Genomic DNA, 21,595 nt, shown 5'->3' with positions numbered 1-21,595 from the left:
TGTTTCACTCAAGTAGCTAAAATATAAGACTGGGACAAAGAACTGAATTAGGTTGCCATTCTTCATATGGACTAGCTGTATGGTACTGATCAAGTCCATGACCATGGTGCATCGACCTGTACACTGCATAGAAGGCACTTTTACTTTCACTAACTGTAAACCAAATGAGAACAGTTTCCTCACAAGATTTCATTTCCTTAATTTTACGTACTTAGAAACACAGGATTGGAAGACGGTTACTACTTTCCAGTTATTGTGTCGAGTCCCTTGCTGTTATATTGTACAATTCTGCTCTTAAACTAATCAAGCTATCTTAAAACTCGCTTCCAATCTCCAGCACCACAAGACCAGTCAACTGCTCTCTTCCATTGTTGCCTAGAAACTGTCTTCAAATTTTCACATTCAATTTATTCACATCCAGTTTACATTAATTAGACTTTGAGCAAACTTAGGATATCAGGAGGTGGGAAAAAAAAAGGTATGTGAGCAAAAAGGCTAACAATCCCTTTCTCCCATATTTGTCTAGAGACATACCACAGATCTCCTCAGCTTTTGATTTGCTAGACTGAATAAACCTTTTAAGAGCTGCCTCTTACAATACACACTTTATTCCCCTAATCATTCAATCTAAGATTATCACCATGAACACCTCTTCTACAAAGTTTTTGCTATTCATCTAGGGATTTAGCCAGTCAGAAAGAAGTTTCCTTGTTTTTGCTGTGCATGATTCAGTAAAGAAAACAGCTTAGGCTCCGTTCTTCCCAAGAGCCAGCTTCTGAGTGAAGGAATTGCTCTACATCCCTTTTTTGTACCTACCCTTAAAAGATCCCATATGTTACAGTAGATCTGTCATCACTGTACATATGTGGGGATCTGTAACACATGAAGCTATAGCATTTCTAACAGCTCTTATAGGGAATCTTTTCTCTGAGCTGTCAGCTAGGTACTACGCCCAAAAACGTTTGCTTGTCGTGGAATTCTGCTAGAGAAATCCTGGTCTGCAGAACTGACCCTGGGTGGGTTGCCCCTAGGTTTCCAATGGCATCCCTATAAATCATTCTGCAGAAAAATGTATAAATATTTGATCTCTCTTGCTAATGTAAAAGGATCTTAAATGAAACATTTATTCTGTGATCAACACAGAGGCATTGAAAAGTAGGTTGTCTCAAAAAACAGTTCAGATTGAACTCTATTAAAAGGTGTGATGGTGATCCTGTCACCCTGTCTTTACTGGCCCCTTTGGGCCCTGTGTTACAACCTTGATGTGAAAGTAAGTCAATAACCAGATCCAGCTCCTTACTGGACCTCCCCAACGGCTCAACAGAAGAGGAGTAGCCAGCTAGAGCACGTACTCTCAGAAGCTTCTGCAAGTAAGTAACACCTTGGAGGAAGCTGCCAAGACTAAAGAAGTCTCATCAGTTTAATCTAAGTTCTGTCAGAATGGCAATTAAGGATATCGACATCCAGCATTTTGAGAAAAGAAGAAAAAATAAGTCAGGAAAACATGGATTTCAGAGCATTCTTTGAAATACTATTGAAGTTTTCTGTTCAATTTCCATTACTGAGTGTTCTATATAGAAGAATACTTTCTTTGCCAAGTAATAAAATCTCAGTGTTAAGGAAAACAGGATGTCAGTGCTTTAAATGATAAAGTGATGTAGAATAACATGATCTACGTTAACAATAATTTAAATTATTAAATCAGAAGAAACAAGATCAAATATGACTAAAAGATTTTAAAACCTTCATACCTTCTATCACTTTTATCTGGAATCCATTTGCTACAAGCCTTGGATCTGACAAATGACCTGATCCATTGAAACTCTGGTAATCCTTCTGCATTTTATAAAGAGCTGCCATATACTGAGATCCACCAAGAAGACTGTAAAAAAAAATATCCCCAAAGGGTTAAAAGCCAAAATCCTTAATTTGAAAATTAAAACTATGAGAAAAATACAGAAAAAAGTAGTTCAGTGATGAAAAGTGATCAAGATTTTTAAAAGTATTCTGAAAAGGTAATTTGGTTCAAGAAACAAAAGAGCAACTATTCATGTACCTTAAAGATGACCAAGTTTAGGCATATAATAATAAATACATAATCCAGTGGGGAGTTACCTAGAGCAAAACTGTGAAAATGTGGAGCATTTAATTTTCCCCTGGGGGAAGAAATTTGTCTTCACCGCATTACCAGTGAAACTGGTCAAAATTCATACTTACTTCAACTGGAATATGACCAGGCCTGCTCATTACTATAAGGTAAAAGCACACAAAATATAAAAATCTGCTCTTACAGATAAATGAATGTACAAATCATCACAGAATTAGCAAACAGGGCCTTACCAGAGTTTTCTGTAAATAATATCAAATAATACTTGAAATAACATACAAATTTTTTCTCAGTTGTATTATACCTGTCCGTTAACTCAACTGGCTTGTCCAGTTTCTCTACTGGAAGCTTATGATTCATCAGTAATCTTTTATGTAGCAGGGCTTCTTCCAATCTATATGGATTCAGCAACATTAGCTTTTTTTCAGTAGCAAATATCCAGACATCGGGAAAACTCTGACGACGGATCTGGAAAAGCTCATGTTCATCTGAATGATTTTTCTCATGTCTCTGAAGCCAACGTCTACAGGAACTCAGAGAAAAAGGTACTGTCACAATTTTCGTAGGCTGTTCAGATTTCCGCTTCTTTTCAATCTGAACATGAAATATCTTGTCAAGCTTCTGCTGGTCAGATGGGAAAGTCTTCAGCTTGGGTTTCTGTTTTTCCGAATCCTTTGTTGGTCGGTGCGCTGCCTGTCCCATAGCTTTCTTGACCTCTCTGTTGTACCGTTCCAGATCTTTAGCAGCTTTTATTTCGTAACTTAAAAGAGAAAACAAACCAATAGCATAATCAGATTAAAAAACCCAAACCCCAACTCCTAACATACTAAAATAAAAGGCAAGGGAACCATCCCAACAGACAAGAACATCTCCCATGGTTCATTCAAGTAGCCACATGAATATGCTTTTCACTACGACGGAGGTGGAAGGTGATCAGGGACTGTGCCCCTATTACATTACCCCGTGAAAATGCTAAGTTGGAAATTTTCCTTCATCGTGACAGCCAGCAAAACCTGAATTACTGCAAGGTAAGGAGTAGACTGCATCATACAAAGAGCTACAGCAGGTTGCTTATGACCTCAGTCCCAAAGACTATGTTTAACCCTAATTCACTATCAGGTACACAGTTTTGGAAGGAGTTTTGTGCCAGGCACATCCAGCCCCATTCACAAGGTCATTTAAGCTTCCAGAGCTCTAGAGGCTTCAAGGGGAGCCTATGCAGTTAGGTAAGAGTTTGGAGCCTAAATAACTTTATATTAAATAAAACCTGAGGGTTATGAAGAAGTACCTTTGACTTCAAATGGCCTAAAATTAACCACAAATAAAAAGCATGAGAATACAGCATAGATATGATCATGTGTGACATGATCATGTGTGACATGATCTAGGTAATCCTGCTCCGGCAGGGGATTGGACTAGATGATCTTTCGAGGTCCCTTCCAATCCCTAACATTCTGTGATTCTGTAAGATATGATTATCACAGAATTCTATAACTAATAAACTTACAGATTTTTCAAAAAGTACTCAATAACAAGCTACACCCAGATGCTGTCTAAATAGTTGAAACATTAGTACATACTAAAGCTCTACAACCTGAACGGATTCTTAATGAGTTTGCAAATGTCACAAAGATAGCTTTTATAGATGCCAGGATTATACTTGCCTACTACATACAAATCTTACTTTTTTGAAGGCCAAAGAAGTGATTTGCTGAATTCCTTCTTTTTGCCCTTATTTGATATTCTGAATTCTAGCAAGGAATTCAAACCAGTCCAATCTTCAATTAAAAAAGTAGTACTATCATATCTAAGTATTGGAAATAAGTATTTTAGCTGGTCATATTTATTTATTGCTACTTGCTGGAACAGTTTGATTCAATTATGTCTATGCATGCTGGAAAATTAAGGTCAACAAAAGGGTCACCATTTGCAATTAATTATGATGTGCTAGCATTCACATATGGTACCAATATTTAGTTAACTAAAAAAGTCAGCTTAAGTAGTTTCTTGCAATAAATCATGTCCTAGAAAATATGGAGTAAACGTTAAGATAAAAAACATCTGCTCCTTTTAAAATGAATGGATGAAATCACTTGAACAGAATTTTTTTTTATCCCATATACATTTATAGCTTTGACCAGATCAATAAATACTTTGTTTTGAATAGACCCAATTGTAATGCAGGAGAATATTTAACTGAAGAGAACTGAGCTTTCAGTGATACACTCATAATCCAAACCAAAAGCACTTCCAGAAGAAGTCCAACTTGCCTTTCACTGTAGGCTACCAGAAAAATTCTAGCCTTACAACCTTTATTGTGAGGGTTTTGCAAATTCATATGCATCACTATCAGTGATTTGTTCAGAATCAAAGAAAACAGCAGGTTTACAAACTGCGAGGGAACACCTTAGCCTTTTCAAAAACCCTTCCACAGAGGCAAGTTTAACCAACAGGCGCTACAAGAACAGTTTCTTCTCTGCTTTGTGAATTCAGGATCCCTTCCTCAAGCTACAAAACCTAAAGCCAAGGAAATTTGCGAAACTGGGTGAAAGGAGGGAGATGGAAGACTAGAATGAAGTCTAATTTCAAAGGCAGCTTTGGTTTAACTAGAAAAATGGATCCCATGACTTAGCACTTTCGCCTTGCTTCTTAAACCCAAATGAAATATTTAGCATATAACAAAAACCTTTTAATATTAAGGTCTCTCAGACCTTCTAAGACAAATATGACTATCTGAATTTGACTATTTGGAGTCAACTCTGACTGGAGATAGCCACTTGTGTAGATTCATATGTGTTCAGAAGAGAGAGGCATCCCATTCTGAATGTAATACCTCCCAGCATCAGCCTCTTCACATGATGAAACCCAATCAACTTGAACTATCACCATGAGTAAGTATCTACTTATGTGTTTCCTTCCTTTGTGAAGAGGAAAATAAAATTTTAAAGCTTTTAATTGCCCACATCAGCTTTTCACAGTTGTCTTCTGAAATGCATATGTTTCAGGCAGTAGCACTGTTTCCTAAGAGTGGAGAATATGGACCTACTGTTATGACTGAACAGACACTGGGGACAAACAACAGATACCAATTATTAATACCATTATTCACAATTAACATCTGGTAGTAGATGAAGGGAGTTGGCTAGAGATACGATGGATGGCCAATGACCAGATGGTACCACCAAATTACCCCCATCCAAAGGGAAGGTAACGTGTTAACTAAAAAGTTAAAATACCCTAAAAAAGAATTTTTATGGAATTGGTAAGCAAGCGTATTTGCCCCAATGTAGGAGTTTCAAATAACGCACACACACGCACACAAGTCATGAGATGCACGGAAAGTTTATCAGACAATAAAAAGCTACCACACATGAGCAAGTTACTACCAGCCACTAGTGACTGTCTGTGCACACTCTCACCTGTCAACAGACAGCAAAGGCCATGCTACCTGAAATGATGTTTCTCCCAAGGTACAAATATACTTATGAAGAATTACTGTAGAGCGGTGACAAGGTAATTTGTTAGCCCCATGATACTGCGTGTGTGGCTTTGAACCTTTCCTACACCTTCAGGGTAACTTCTGCTGCCACTATCATGGCACTTGGAGGGATTTCTCCCACTCCTACCTGGGCCTGCTACACAAGAAATATTAAGGCCAGAAACATAATGCAAGCTGTATTAAGAAAGAGCAGAGTGAGCACAAGAAATTAAATCCTGGCTTTGCAAAGCAGGAGGATATACAATGCTGCCAACATGGACATGCATGGAAGCTTTCCTCTTCTATTATAACATAAAGATGATAACATATGACATTCCGGTTGAGTAAAAAATGCTGGCTTGTTTTGAGAAGGCTACCCTATGTCACTACGAGACATCTGTTGGTTGTACTGCTCCCAAAAGGGATTTAAACGCATTTAGATCTGCTGGAGAAGCCACAGAGAGAAACAGAGATGCTGAAGCCAAGCACACCCATTGTAACACAAATGTGTGACTTGACCACAGAAGGATGGAGGACTAGAGCCCAGGAAAAGTTCTGTCTTGACAGAAAGGTCGCATGAAGTTGGAGGTATAGCATGCTCCGTAGAAATGAAGCACTTTGGCTGCCCTGTTGTATATACATTTGCTGTTACCTCTAGGTGGCCCAATTTATCCAGAGTATCTGATAGGCAAGACTTAACGTTCTCTGCCAGACATACAACAGTTCTTCTGGATTGTTGCCTTGGAGGAAAAGATGACTGCGTGTCTCTCCCTGTTTGCTATTTTCTGAGGCAAATTTAAAAGATTAAAAGCGGAAAAGAGGTACACCAAAGCTGAAATGTATGGATACAACTAGTGGTAAATTTTTAATTCACTTCAGCATCCACCGGACCATACTGCATTCATTCCTACATACAAGGAAAACTTATGCTACCAGAGAGGTCTCCTTCCTGAACTAATACAAAGCTCATCTGTAGGCAAACTCTTAAACATAACAGTTGTACCAGGAAAACAACCATGAAATCTCAAAAGCTAAAGCAGAGCAAATTAAAATTTCCTCAAACAGCTGGCAGAACCTTTTGATTTGTTTCATTAAGAGTATCAATATAATTGGATTATATTTCTACTATTACAATAATACTTCTGCTAATGCAGAGATGGACAAAACACTTTGTCACATGTATGGTTTTGTGATCATGGCATGTTGCTTGTTTAGTGAGCTTTAAATTAGGTAAACCAGAAGCTGGATAAAAAGGTTTTACTTAACTCTGATATAGCTGGTATTCAGAACAACGCAGATGTTTTCAAACAAAGTCAAGAAGTCAAGGAAAAACCAGATGTGTTAACAGGAATTCAACAGGTATAGCTTCTCTTTCTTACCATTCTCCTAACTGAACCTCTCACTAGTGTTAAAATTACCCTGCTTTGGCTAGTATCATTGCCTTTTCAGTGGTCTGTCTTAATTCCCTTTCCTTGCCTCCATAACATGAAGAAAACACGCTTTCAAAACACTTCCAATCAGTTTGGTTTTCAGAACCAAAATTTCATTTCCCAACCTTTCTGCTGCAAATCACAATATACATTCAAATCATTACATGTAAAACTATTAAAGAACTACTTCCATTTTCCTCATTTGTGTGATGCCCTACAGTGTTTTACATTTTATAAAATTACAAACAAAATGTGGAAGGTTTGTGTTTCTTTTTTTTTAAAGTGTCTTAGAATGTCTCAAAATCTGTTATTCTAATTCACCTTTTACCATAATATAAGTTCCACATAAAGGACAACATATACCTAATATTTTAAGTAATCCAACCCCTGCCCCAAATTAGGCTAAAATATTCCCTTGCAGATGGATTTCGAAAACTCGGTGACAATTCATTTTAGAAAAATACGGAATTTAGCTATTCAGACTGTAATCTAAAAAGAGATTTGGCTTTGATGGAAACATATTAAAATTCAAACTGTGCTATACTCTCTGAACCAGCACTAGAATAGCTGTTTAGGAGGAAAAGAAATTGCTGGTGTCATTCGATTGGGTTTTATAAATACAATTCTGAGGTAGCCTGAATTTAGAGGAAAGGAGTTTACGAAACGTTCGAGTACTAAAGATCCAATTCAGGAATTCTCACTTCGTAGCAATAAAAAAGAACTGTTGGTTGGAAAAAGCTCTGGAGGAACTATATGGTGCCTCGGCCGTCACGATGCTGGTTTTCACTTAGAGTGCATTGGGAGTGGCAATATACAGGCAGCCCTCAGAAAACAGAAGTTTGTAGGATTCAAACAGTACGTTGTCTTGCCTGTTATCTCTAAGTGACAATTCAGCAGAACCATCCCTACTGAACTGCAGCATGGCACAGGGGCAAAATGAGTAACTCAAATCAGCAGTGTATGTATACACAGCGAAAGATGACAACTCACAATATCGACGCCAAACTTGAAAAGCCAAAAATCATTTTCTGTTCTATTTTTTTCATAGATAACTGGGAAGTTACAATTTTTTAAATTCACTACAGGTGACTCATTGGTAACTACCAGACTTAGAAGCAAGACAGCTTGAAAACTTACTTCTTTTTTTCCTCCTCATTCAAATTCTTCCACTGCTCTTCAATTTTCAGCAGGATGTCCTCCATCCTGGTCCTTGGATTATCATCTATCAATTTTGGACGACACTCGTCAGTGAAAAATCCAATTGCAGACTTCGGTTTCCTTATTATTCTACTACTAATTAAGTCATAAGCCATCACTTGTCCAAATTTTTCACTTATCACATCTCTTTTCTTTATGCTTTGATTTGAGATTTGTGGATCATTGCTTTGTTCACCAGTATGTTCATTTTGCTTATTAATTGTTCCTCCAACTTCAGGAATCAAAATCTTAACAGGTTCCAGGTTGTCTCCTAGATGGTTTTTTAATCCACTTCCCATACTCCAATTATCAGCAGAGATTTCAGGTAAGTCTTTAGGGACTAAGGCTTCCTCACTTTTTTCTATTACTTCATCAATATTACCAGAACTCGAAAGATGCTCATCAGCTTTTTTAGACTTGGGGTCCACAGGAACAGTGTCACTTTGAATATCGGTCATATTCTGTCCATTATGTTCCTCCTCGCACAATAAATTTAAGGAACTGTCTGGAACGGCATCACTCTTAGAAACCTCTTTTTTGTCCAGGCAACTATGTACATTATCACCAGAAAACGTCTGATGATTTAAGCAGATCTCTGTGTTTTTTCCTGCTTGACAGTTTTGCACATCACTGCTGAATGAAAGGAATGAAGTATGAGCATGTAGATCATCGTTTCCAGATGGTCCCATTTCATTAACAACCACATCTGTTTGTTCTGTTCTATAAACAAACATGTCTTCTGAGGTAACATCTGTTTTATTACTTTCACCAGGGACTGTAGCAGGTAGTGGCCCATACAGTGATTTCAACACATTTTCAACAGCAAGTAAGACAGATTCCTGTGGAAAAAAAACAAAACCAAACCAAACCAGAAAAGCCACACACACAAGCACACCTGAAAATGTAACTGACAGATATTGAGAATATAGAACAATAAGCAAAGTGGTCTTATTCAGAATATTTTTCAGACAAATCTGGACATATTATTGCATTTCAGTTGTTCACACAGGTTCAAAAAGACTCTGACCTGGACACCTTTAGCCTCAAATATTTTGTGATAGGTACTCTGCTTCACTGGTATCACAAAACCAATTAACTGCTTCCTTTATAACAGGGTACTGACTGCTTAAACAACTATAACGTAAAGCTATTCCCACCTAATATGGAGTTGGAAGCTTATAGTCAGGGCAGATGCACCAACAACATCCCACTTCATGGAAGTGTGTTTGCGTAGGTGCTTTTATGGTACATGCTTCCAAGACAGCTTTGCACAAAATGATGGAAATGAAAAAGAAAGAAAGAAAAAAACCCACAAAATAAAACAACCCTTTTCCTAGCGCCAAAGGGAAGTTTTAAACTAGATCAAACATGAGAATGCTGTGTTAATTTTCATACAAGTGACACTTAACAGGCAGCACATTTGCAAGATTAACATAGATAAACACAAAAACTTTCAGTGAAGAGGAGGATTAACATACTCCTGAGTACCTACATTCACTTTGAATAACCACCTGACCTATGTAGCCTTCTTAATTTCTGTGGCACTATTTTTCATATGAAGTGCTAATAAGTGAAAGTGAGTTTATGGAAATTCATCACTACACAGCCTCTAAAACACAGGCATATATGGTCTAAATTTCAGGTCTTGATACTACGAACAGGATACCCTGAAATGTAAGTGATGTCAATAATAATCTATACACATAATGGCAAAATATTGCTTTGACCAGAAATCAACTTCCCCCGCCCCGCCAATGTATGTGGCATTTAAAAAGTGATTACTTAGTGTAATTATGAAGTTAAGCATGAGATTTACGTAGAGACACACATCGTAATTCCACTGAGCTTCTCGCACTATAAAGCCATCTGAAGTGATACACACATATCTGACAGCGTAAAAATGAGCTTTGAAATCAACTGGGAAATTAATTTTGAATAAGCCTCCACTTAGCCTGTTCAATACTTTTCAAACAAAACAGTCCTGTGATAAAGGCAAGCTATCATATAACTAAAAAAAAAAAAAAAAAAAAAATAAGTGGCATTGTTTACCTTCAAACACTTCAGTAGGCCCAGAAGCCCTTATTATGCTCACATAAGTAAAGGCTGATAACTCAAAACCAGATTAAAACCTTAGTTACCTTATAATGCAGTAAAACTTGAGTTTTATCAGGTGTTAAATTCACATCCACAGCAGAGGCAGGTACAGTAATATTCAAAAAGAAAATAGGATATAAACGGGTACAGTCCTTGTGCATCACCAGACTGTAGTACTGTCGAATTAACTACAGATTGATTTAATAAAGAGATGTCAGTAAAGGCAATAAAATAAACACAAAGGCACAGAAATAAAATTTGACATTACAAAAGCATAACTGGTCTGTTGGTGATTTTAGTCTTTTGTTTGGTTTGTTGGTTTGGGTTTTTTTTTTTTTTTTTTTTTTGTTGTTTTTTTGTTTTGTTTCGTTCTTTTTTTTAAGTTACAGGAACGTTAAAAAGGTCCTCATGGGTATACATTTATGCCAGAATAATCACTAAAAGGACAGTTATTGGTGGTTTCCACATCTTCACAGCCAAATTAAAATAAAGGAACCAATTCCAAGACACTAATGGTAGCTACTTTGACCTTCTGAATGAATGTATTGATCACACTTGGAAGAAAAGATATGATATGCCCAAACTGGACTGCAACTCCAATACTTACTTCCTCAATCATCACAAACACTATTAATTTGCCGTATAAAGAAAATCTTATAGCATGCAGCTACACTGCTGTCTCTTTCAGACAAACTAAAGTCTGTTTGAGAAAGTAGCACTTGCACCACAGACCTGCCCTTTTCCCAGAACAGGATTAATTTTTTTCTTTGATTAACTCAATTATAAATTTACAGCTTTTCTTAAACTCTGCTTGCCCTTACTATTTTCTCTATAATCCTCCCAAAAACTCCTCCAAAAGGCTACAAAATTATATAGTTGTTTCAGAACTTTGGTCTCGTTAACTAGAAGGATCAAATAAAGATCCCTGCATTTCCCTCTAGTATCAGGGATCCTTCGACAGACATACATATTAGAGAAAAGAATACATTAACAAGACAAAAAAACATGGGGAGTGTAAAAAATGAAGAGCTGCTGCAGATTAAATTTCAAATTTAAAATTAATTTTAAATTCTTACATATTGTTTAAATAACATTAAACTTACTTAAATATTTTCAAGTTATTTTAACCTTAATATTCTCACAGTCTGTCCTCAGCTAGCACTGAACTGCTGTAATAAGAGGTCCACCAGCACTTCTTTGCTATACACAGCATGGAGATACAAGTAAGTGACCTATAGCTTTTTTTCCAAAACGATCAAAACTTATTTTTACAGATGTATTGTTATACTCACCTGGCAAAAAAAAAAAAAAACAAACCAATTAAAAAACTGGACAAAAAACCCCCAACAGGTAGCGGAAGACTATCACTTCAACTACTAGAAGAACAGCGCTAAATGAAGGGCAACCTATTTTTACTTTGTATGCTAGTACCCTGAATCCCACCTTGAATCTAGGCCTCCATGCTCTGGTTAAAAAGCTGCCTGTGTCATGAGATTCAAGCTGAGCTTTGAACTCCCAGAAGGACCAGGCACATCAAATACTGCGTGGAGATGGATTAGCCTGATTTGTCACTTACTGTACTAACACAAGTTCAGGGTTTATATCTACAAAGCTTTGCTTGCCAACTGAAAACTACTTCATTGTCTCCACTTTAAAACGTACACACACTCTTTGGGATGACTGTGATTTTCTTTTCTGGGGAGGGCAAGGATTAGGACAGCCAGGCTGCTCCAAGTGAGGTGCTGCAAGGTTCAGTAGTGTGAGAAACCCAAGAGTATCAAATTCTGCCTACACAATGCCTAGCTGTAGCCAGTGCTGCTGCACTATCACTTTCATTTTTATCCAATGCACACACAAATTTAAAGGGAAAGCATGCGTATTTGCTCGATAAGCCCACGGCAAGAAGTGAACAAAAAAAAAAAAACCAAACAACTTAATTTTCATAAGAATTCTCCTACAAGAAACCACATAAAGTTCCCTCATGGAAAACTGCACAGGTGTTATTTCTGCAGGCTAATACAAAGAAAGAATCAGCTATTCTGGTCTCTTGCACAGAGTATCTGAAATTATATTTTTTTAAACAGCCATAAACATAACCTCCAGCTCTATGGTCCTGACTGCAGCAAACCGAACAGAACTGAGGCACCAGGAGCATCAGACTTAGGTAAGAGGTTTCTGTTGTAAATGGTAGTATCTTCACCTGTAATACTCTAGTTATTTTATGTGGGGAAAAAGGTTGTAGATTGCATAGGTGTCTCTGTCCTCAAAGAAGTCACTTTTCTGTTCCTCAAATAAAAAGCTAGAGGATGTTACCTTCAGTATTTCCTTCTGATGAACTGGACGATTATTTATAAAAACAAAACTCCTTTCTGCACTTGAAAGACTTGTCAAAGAACTGTCGGACTCAGCTTTTGGGAGAAATCCAGAAAGATTTATCTGCAATGATAAAACAAATACAGTACAAAAGTCTTTAAAAGAGAACCCCAAAAAGGTTTTTCTAGAGGCGACACATTAAAATGAAATTGTACAGGGGCCCAAGTCATTCAAACGCATGCATTGCTTCTTGAAAGTTATGATACAAAAAAATAAAAGCACTTAAAGAAAAAAAAGAAGCTGAGAAAGATGGGTTTGTATCTATTTTCCTTGATCAATTTATTGAGAAGTTTCCCATACGGACTGCCAGTTGCATCAGGCTGCTGTGTGCAGCTGAGGGCTGCAGAGAACAACGCCAGCCAGCTTCAGGCTTGCTGACTGTGGGGTTGCCAACTGAACCCCTGTACAAGCCAAAAGCATGCACTGCTGCCCAACCTGGTGAAGGCAGTAGTGAAGTACAATGGGGAAAGCCCAAAACACACAATCCCTCCCTTTCTACACGCAGGGCACCTTAAATAGCCTCTCATAGGGCATTTATTCAGGGCACCTAAATTTACCTACGCCACCTGTATCCAAATCAGCTGACTTGCAAGAGTGCTGAGCACCCACGATTCACAGACTGCAGCAGAACCTCTGAGCACACAGCACTGCCAAGGAGCCTCGGAAAATCACACGATTCGAGCACCTAACATTAACTCCCAAGTCTTAAGATTCTTCTGTTGAGATTCTTTAGCTTAGTTTTTTTAGGTCAAAATGAAGCTGATGACTTGGGCTGCCTATCCCATCACCTCCCCCTCTCCCCCACCAAGACACTTAGAAACTGTTGGATATATTTCAATTCAATGTGATGAAGAAGCAGAAATCCCAAAGATATTACATTTCCACAATTTCTGTGATAACTGACAGCTGTTTGGAGAGGAGAGCCTCCAGATAATGACCTTACTGAGGAAAAGGCAATTGTAACTTTTCAAAAGACAGGATCCATTAGCACGTAAACACTGACATGCCAACCAGCCCACATACTGCCCCACACATCGCCCCACTGCCACTTGCCCAAACTAATAGGTGAAGGAACACTGGGGCATTGTGAGGATAGAGATTTTGGAGATAAGGGAAAGTGTGGAGAATGTTCTGGTAGCAGGGTGGATCACAGAACACAGAAATCGGACCTCATTAGCTCTGCTTTTGGCAGAACCACTTGCATTTACTAAAATCCAAATTATCATGCATTTGAAACGGAATTTATAATCCCTGGGATTTGGCCTACCCTTCTCATTCATCTACGTCACTCCAGCTATCTGCTCATGTGCTCCCTTATTCCCTCTTGACCTTGTAACAAGCATTCTGTGCTAAAGCTGGAGTGTTCTGGTCAGCAACGTCCCACATAACCAAACACCACTGGTCAAGTTAAAGAGGTGTCAAATATCTGTTGGATGATTATCAGAAAACAACATGCAGCACTTCTAGATTTTATTCTGCAACTTTAGTACATCCTCCCTGAATGTTCCTCCTCCACGCTTCAAGCTCCTTTTCTAATTCCCAAATATTTGTACGAGTCTTTCACTTCAAACAATATTTTTATATACAGACAACATTAAAGCAAAACTGAAAGTCTCTACATAACTCATTTAAGAAGTTGCCAGATTTAGAAATGGCTGACTGCTGTTACTATTTAAAGCCACGTAGAATATCAGTATGCTCATTAAAAGTTAGCAACAATTTCCAAAACTAGTCTTAATTATTAGAATTTTCATATACGAAAGTATATGAAGTATAAAGAAAAAATTACAGAGACTGGAAAATATCACAGAATTTTGCCTTTCAATTAGATCAGCTGTTTTCAAAGCTAATACTTTAATAAAAACCAACTTATATACATATTAAAATATATCTGTGTTGAGTGGACAGCAGAATGTCTTTCTTCAGTACTTATCTTTTTCCCAGTGGCACGTGTATCTGCTGAACTTAACTTCCACAGAAAAAGAAGAGACTAGGAAAATTTCCTGTGTGAAAGTTTTCAGCCAAAATAGATCCATCCATTTACAAGACTGGGGATGTGCAAAGCAGATGCTGTTTTGTACATGCAAAAAGTTGTGTCATTTCTTTATTTTCTTAGTTTCCTTTTTACTTTACAAGTAGCTCCTATGTTTGCATGCTTTGGAGTCAACCTGAAATGTGTTCTTGTTTCATTCTGTGCTCATAATGGAGACATTTTGAAGAAGGCCAGTCTTTAAAGCCCCTGCATCGCTTGTTACATAAGTTTTAATTCTGCAGTTAGAAAGCTACAGCTCACAGAAAGTTGCTTATAGCAACATCAGTTTTGTCTTCAGAGTAGGCTTCACAGCAAAGGAGTATGAAGCTACACAATGAACAAGTAGGAAAAGAAAAGAATTAAAGAGCTGCCCTCTGGTCTGTGTACTGAATGAGGCACGGGCCTAATGGGAAGGAAAAAGGCAGCATATGCTTTGTCATTAAATACCTATCCCAATACTAGCACACAAGGGAGAAAGAAAGGGTCACACAGGCAACCTTAATCCTGCCATTTCGTAGTGTTTGGCTGCTTAATTTAGAAATGTCCGTGGTTTCTGAACGTAGATTTGTGCGTGAGCAATATGCATGGATCACTTATACACCTATTAACGAAGCACGTGGTATTTTACACACTATTTAGAGACAGAGAGAGATGGAATGTTCCCCAACTTCTATTCAAGGAATATGGATGCCTCATGATATAGCAGAGAGGTAATGTGAGAACCTGAGTGCATCCTTCAAGCTAGTCCCTTCTACATACCCCCATGTCTTCCCTCCAGAACCTCCTGCCCTTGCCCTGGGGGGTGCATCCAGCCTGCAATCAGGTAAGAATGACTCTCGATGTTCTGTTCAGACACAGGCAACTAGAACATTGTAAACTACAAGAAGCAGCTTTGCTTTTTTCCCCTCATTTCCCTGCACATGTACACTACATGCATTCTGACAAACTCAAGATTTAAGTCTGAATAATGCTATTATACTTTAATACAGATGTATTTTTTTTCAGACTTCAATAAAGGCTTCTGAATAATGCTATTAAACATCACTTACAATGCTGAACGCAGAATCATAAGTTGTGTTTAAAAGCCATTGTGACTTCACAGATGGTGATTCATCTCATCTATGTGACTGGTCAAGATTTACTACAAGATACAGGAAAACACAACTTTGAAGGATCAGCAGCAGCAAGACTCCCCTTTATAAGAATGTCTCCAATGTCTCCAACAAAAATGGAAGCAGAGTAGAAAATTTTTTGAAAAAACTGGACAAAGGAGAATATCATGGGGAGCTCCTCCATTTTCAACAGGGGCAAAGCAAGCCAAGTGCACTAAATTTTTTGAAAACTAACTAGTATTTCCGTGAAATATATCTTTAGTGGAAATTTTGCATAACTTGCCTTCTAAGTATGTGTTTCTTTTGCTGCTCAGGTGCCCTTCACTGAAATTGAGGGGATATTCTTTAGAGTATAAGGCTAAGAGGCCACAAGGATGACACCGATATAAATGCTTAGATATTAATCAGAGCACAACCTGCCTGTGGGCCAGGAATCCCAACTTAGACAGCTCTGAGCAATCAGCAATTCTGCATTTGTCATCACAACTGTTTTTACTGCCATTTGATCAGTGCCACATGAGTCCTGACTAGATGATTCTTGGAGTGGATTTTCAATCACCAAACTAATTAATTTTACAGAGAGGACAGTAATAGAATCAAATGCATTAATCAGATGTCAATCTGGAGATAATATTCTCTTTTTTTCAAAGTCTCCTTCTTTTTGAATATTGATTTAGCTCTCTTCATTGATAGGCTTTAAGTGGACTCAGGAGAAGGAAGTTTAAACTCACCTCAGGATCTTCACAGCAGTGTTGAAAAGGTACCATACTGCCCATAATGGCTGTTCCCAGAACTGACATACAGGCCATTTTGTGATCTGACACCCTGGTCTTCTGCCAAATAACTGCCTGAAACAAATGGCACAGAGTCAAATTTTTGACATTATATTTGCTGAACTCGAGTCATGTCTATGAACATGTATACGCAACTGCACACATACTGTATATGTAACATTCTGTACTTTGACCCTCCTACATTCACAACTTTCAGTGTTAACACACACGATATGGTACTTTTTTGGCATGTCTTCTCATATTGTATTACTTATTTAGACTCGTAGCAATTGGAAAATTAGGCAAAACTTGTATTTATGGATGTTACATGGCTAATGTGGACTTCTGCACCTGAAACAATTGTTAAAAACAAATCAACAAAAATACTACTTCCCCTCTTACACACATAGCAGTAGGATTTGTGTTTTAACCAAGCATATAAATTGAGGGTTTATGACATGTCTCTGGCACGGTGGTCACCATTTGAAGGTGGGCACTGCAATGCTGATGGTACTTGTACTCAAGAAATAGGCTGTTTTGGTAGAAATCAGGCTATTAGGTGTCCATTCATAGCTCTCATCTGGATACTCTAGGTCTGTGACAATACTGCTACTTAGAAAAGAAAGCAGTTTCTAAGGATGTATTTATAAGGAAAGCAGTTGTTTGTCTAATGAAAACTCTGTAGAAGTTAGAAGGATAAAAGGGTACCTGCTCTATTAGCTACACATCTTGCAATACTATTGCAAAGATTTAATAAATACAGTAAGGGAGTATGAACTGCAACTTGCATCAGAAGTTACCTGTCAAGTCCACTTACATATACAGAAAGTATTAGCTACTTTGGGAGGTGAAATTCTGTCTCTCACTAATGAGAAGTCCTGTACTAAACAGCCACAAATCCAACTCTGAACCTGCTGACTCTTATTGCTGTGTATCAACAACAACAAAAAAATTGCTTAGTTGGCTTTCTGCTTCTAGGCAACTGAGACTGCTAAATTCAGCTCCACTTTATAACTATTTCTGTCACTGTTAGCTGACTGAGTGTATTTCAGTGTGCAACGTCCAAACATAAAAGGAAAAAAAAAATGCAGCAAGTTGCACTTTAAATTTGACATTACAGTGCTGTTTAAAATTGATGTTTTAAATAGGTGCTAGGTGTCCAATAAATTCCAAATGAGTTCACGGTATTCTAGTACAGGATGTTATGCGAAAGCATGGTGAGTGAGCAAAGAATACACATGCACCCATCTCAAGAAATGCAATACATAGCCTTAAAATTCCACCTGTCCAGAGGGATATTGCCAGGCCTTGAGGGGTGAATTCCACGGAAGAACACGGTGCTCCTGTAAAATGATATTCCCTTCCTACAGGACAGGTGGAATTGTAAAGCTTTGAGACTGTTGAGCCTAAAACTATTCCCCAAATCTTTAATTTTCCATTTCCATGTACATTCTGCAGCATTTGTGAAGTAGGGCTTTTCAGTCCTGCCTGAATCTAACTCACCTCCCAGACATCAGCCTGACAGCCCTTTGCACATGCTGGATCACAGCTCAGTCATCCTACAGCGAGCGCAAACCCATCAAACACAGAGGAAAATTTACGTTGAGGAGGACAGTGAACACAAAAAGGCGAGAAGGAGAAACAACCAAGCAGAGCTCCAGGCCGGGTGTTCACAGCTCTGGCAAGGAGAGTCCCCGCCGTGCCTCGGCAGCAGGCAGTGGCAAAGGACAGCCCGGGGCTGCCCAAAGCATGCTGCCTCTCAGCCTCTCTCCTCTACACCTGCTGTAAATCTCCTCAAAGACATTTTGCAGTGATGAAAGAATTTGTCCTCTTCTTTACAGCTCCTCTTATAAAACATATCCTGTACTGCTTCTATTTTAGAACTGATGGAAATGGAAACACAAAGTGCCAAGCATTTTTTTCTTTACTGGATATATTTTAAATTAAATGCATGTGACCAAACTGAGAAAGACTTCTTACATGACTAATATCAACATCATGCTGTTTATTTTAGGTTATACTAGTGTGATGCCGCAGGTACAGATATAAATCTTAGCTGCTGATTAATGCAAGGTTATTAAACGGTTTGACCTGCTGAATGGCTGATACTCAGAACTGTGAAAAGATCACTTCAGTAAAGGTGGTTTTAAGAAAGCTGTGGAAAATGAGAATTTTTTAAATGCAAACTTGCTAAAAGTAGATACTGTTAATAAGTTCAGGGGGTATTTTTAACTAGTCATATATTTATCAGATATTAATGCTCAGAACTACAGACAAAATTTTAGGAAACTAGTTCCCACTGTCGGTTCAATTAAAGCCTACATACTAAAGAGGCCAGGCAACTCCTAAATTTCTATACTGTATAAACACAGAATAGATTGTGTGTTCATTTTTAGCCCTAACTGCACATTATGAAGCAACAACATAGGAACAGCCGGTAATTTGAAGAAAATTATTCTTCTAGACTCTCCAGATGTATCAACAGGCATTAAAAAAAATCCACAAAGAAACAATGCCTGTTCCCTTTCATTTATTTTAGAAAGTGCCTGTTTCCATTAGGCTCCTGCAATACCCTATTTTTTTAACCTTGCTTATACCCTTTAGTTTAGCTAAAAATACACACCCACACACACCCCCCATATTTTTTTTCTAGGTCATATAAAGCGGGTGTCCAGGATGAGCCAAGGAAGAATTTGACTCTAGTCAGTATGATGACACTGCAGAAACAGCCTACTCAAAGATATATTATTACATATGGCCCATCTTAGGTTTTGCTAGAGTTAGCCAAATATATCCCACCTCCCTCCTTGTTTCATTGAAGGGGATTACATGATCTAGATCTTACAAAATGTCATAACGTATATAAAACCTATTGCACATATACAGAAGATAAGTACGTGTGTGTGTCTGTGCGTATGTGTTTCTCCACCCCCGTCCAGCTCTAGGACATACGCATATGCATACTGTTGTGGAGGATGACAACGTACACGCACCCATGGAGCGGGCATCTCTGTTATTTCAGGATGCATGCACATAGCCCAGAAGGATTCCTTGAAAAATGTGTAAAGAGTGGAGAAAGAGTATGCAGCCTCTTCCCACTGCAGTCTCTGGTGTATGGTACTAAGGAGAATAAGAGCTGCTCATTATTTGTATCCTCAAAGACACCAAGGAAGGACAGAGGAAAAATGCAGCCACTCCTCATCGCTAACTATCCTTCATATTTTAGAACTTCTATCAGCAGCCACGATGATTTGCAACCACAGACAAAAGAAAAACCTTAATTAGAGCTGAGGACTGGATGCTGTTGCTGACTGTGGATACTTCAGTGCAACTATGATGCTACAAGTTAAACAGATTCATCTCATATACCTTATTACTACATAATGGCAGTAACTTAACAGAGTGGACTTCTATTACCCAGAAACCATCTATTTTCTTTATTTGTTTTGTGATAATCGTTGTGTTATTTATCCTGTAATAAAGTTTGAGGATGTAAAAATCTAGCAGAGCAAGCACTGTACATGAACTGCAGGTTGGTAATGTAACATGAGTTAGCTCTGTAAAAGAGAACTGTATTTCAGTCTCTCTAATTTTGTTTTAAAAGCTCAAAAATCCTGTCACCCTGGCATCAGAGATCTCACTGCAGATAGTTAACCCTTCAGGCCAGCACGTTCCTCAGCTTTCCTGACTTAAAACCTAATAGTTTACTAGGCTCCAACGTAACTGAAAACACCACTGCCTACCTGTTAAGAGAGCCAGGCAGCAATATCCAAAGTTTGAACTGAGCCCAAGGGAAACAAACAGACATCACCTTGTACAACGTGTATGATCTCTTTTGCTTATGATGCACAGACACCTAGCTGCAAGGGCTGGCACATTCTCTGCAGTGGAAGAAAGCCTAACAGCTAAGATCAAAATGAAGTCTTAAGCACATTCTTTAAAATCCCAGCCTTGAAAAGTTGATGTTGTTTATCAGCTCCATGCCATAACTGGTGTCTTGTTTTAAAACCAATAGTAAGTTATCTTACTCGAAGAGAGCTCTTGCATAATCTTTCCTTGAGCACAGAAATCACAGCAGATTTTCGATTCAGCTTAAAGAAAAATACTGCAACTCTACAGAAGCATAACTATTTTCCCCATACCTTTTATACTTGCCCCTGAGGAATCAGTTGTCCCATCCATTTCATAAGTGATGGTGGGACAACTACCAGTGGAGGTACACCATAAAGAAACCCAAGGCACCATTTTTCTCCTCATCAGATGCAGCTGACATACCTGTCTATCCCATGGGCATCAGACATTACAGCTCTCGAGGGTATTTGTTGAAAGACACTAATATTCCACAGCACAGTTCATCCTACAAATTCTGACATATTTCCTGCTCAGTCTTCCCTTTTGTGATACGAGAGCACCCTCTCAATGAAAAGGCTTTCTTCAGCATCATGCAGTGGAGAAATGCTGGGATTTGGGAGCTGGGAGGTACATTAGGAGAGGAGCTAACAGATATTACAAGGAGCAAAAGACCTTCATCGGGTAACACAAGAATTACAAAGACTATAGACAGTTATAATTTTTTTGGCTGCTTTAATGACACATGTTCAGCTGTGGGTGTTTAGAGATATTCCATAGCAGAAGTAAAAAAAATAAAACCTCCCAAACAATTAAATTACTGTCAAAAAAAGAGTTTCTAATCCTAAACTGTCATTTCTGAATTTCTTTTCAGAAAGGGTCATTAGACATTGGAATGGGCTGCCCAGGGAGGTGGTGGAGTCACCATCTCTGGATGTGTTTAAGAAAAGATCGGACAGGGCACTTAGTGCCATGGTCTAGTTGACAGGGTGGTGTCAGGGCAACGGTTGGGACTCGATGATCCCTGAGGTCTCTTCCAACCTGGTTGATTCTGTGATTTAGAGGATATACATCATCACAGGGAATACCATTTAAATAAAGAGAGGTTTAAAAGCCTTTTGTAAAATAGTGGTTAACAAAAATAACATAC

General features: G+C 38.3%; 1 protein-coding gene across 2 annotated transcripts in view; it reads right to left on the bottom strand.

The window, feature by feature from the left end:
• Positions 1 to 21,595, bottom strand: part of PMS1 (PMS1 homolog 1, mismatch repair system component) — a 50,468-nt gene that overhangs the window by 9,891 nt on the left and 18,982 nt on the right. Inside the window, exons 6-11 of one of the 2 annotated variants that reach the window (XM_068408293.1) lie at positions 16,555 to 16,671; positions 12,620 to 12,742; positions 10,351 to 10,494; positions 8,153 to 9,051; positions 2,412 to 2,867; positions 1,752 to 1,882 (exon numbers count right to left, since the gene is read on the bottom strand). In XM_068408293.1, coding sequence (XP_068264394.1) covers positions 1,752 to 1,882; positions 2,412 to 2,867; positions 8,153 to 9,051; positions 10,351 to 10,494; positions 12,620 to 12,742; positions 16,555 to 16,671 — 1,870 coding nt within the window. The remainder of the gene's footprint in view (positions 1 to 1,751; positions 1,883 to 2,411; positions 2,868 to 8,152; positions 9,052 to 10,350; positions 10,495 to 12,619; positions 12,743 to 16,554; positions 16,672 to 21,595) is intronic. The other variant, XM_068408294.1, reaches the window with a different exon arrangement.

Source organism: Nyctibius grandis, chromosome 9 (genome assembly GCF_013368605.1).
Source record: "Nyctibius grandis isolate bNycGra1 chromosome 9, bNycGra1.pri, whole genome shotgun sequence".
Taxonomy (NCBI): Eukaryota; Metazoa; Chordata; class Aves; order Nyctibiiformes; family Nyctibiidae; genus Nyctibius; species Nyctibius grandis.
The sequence above is the reverse complement of the archived record's forward strand: the minus strand, read 5'-3'. Positions and strand labels throughout refer to the sequence as shown.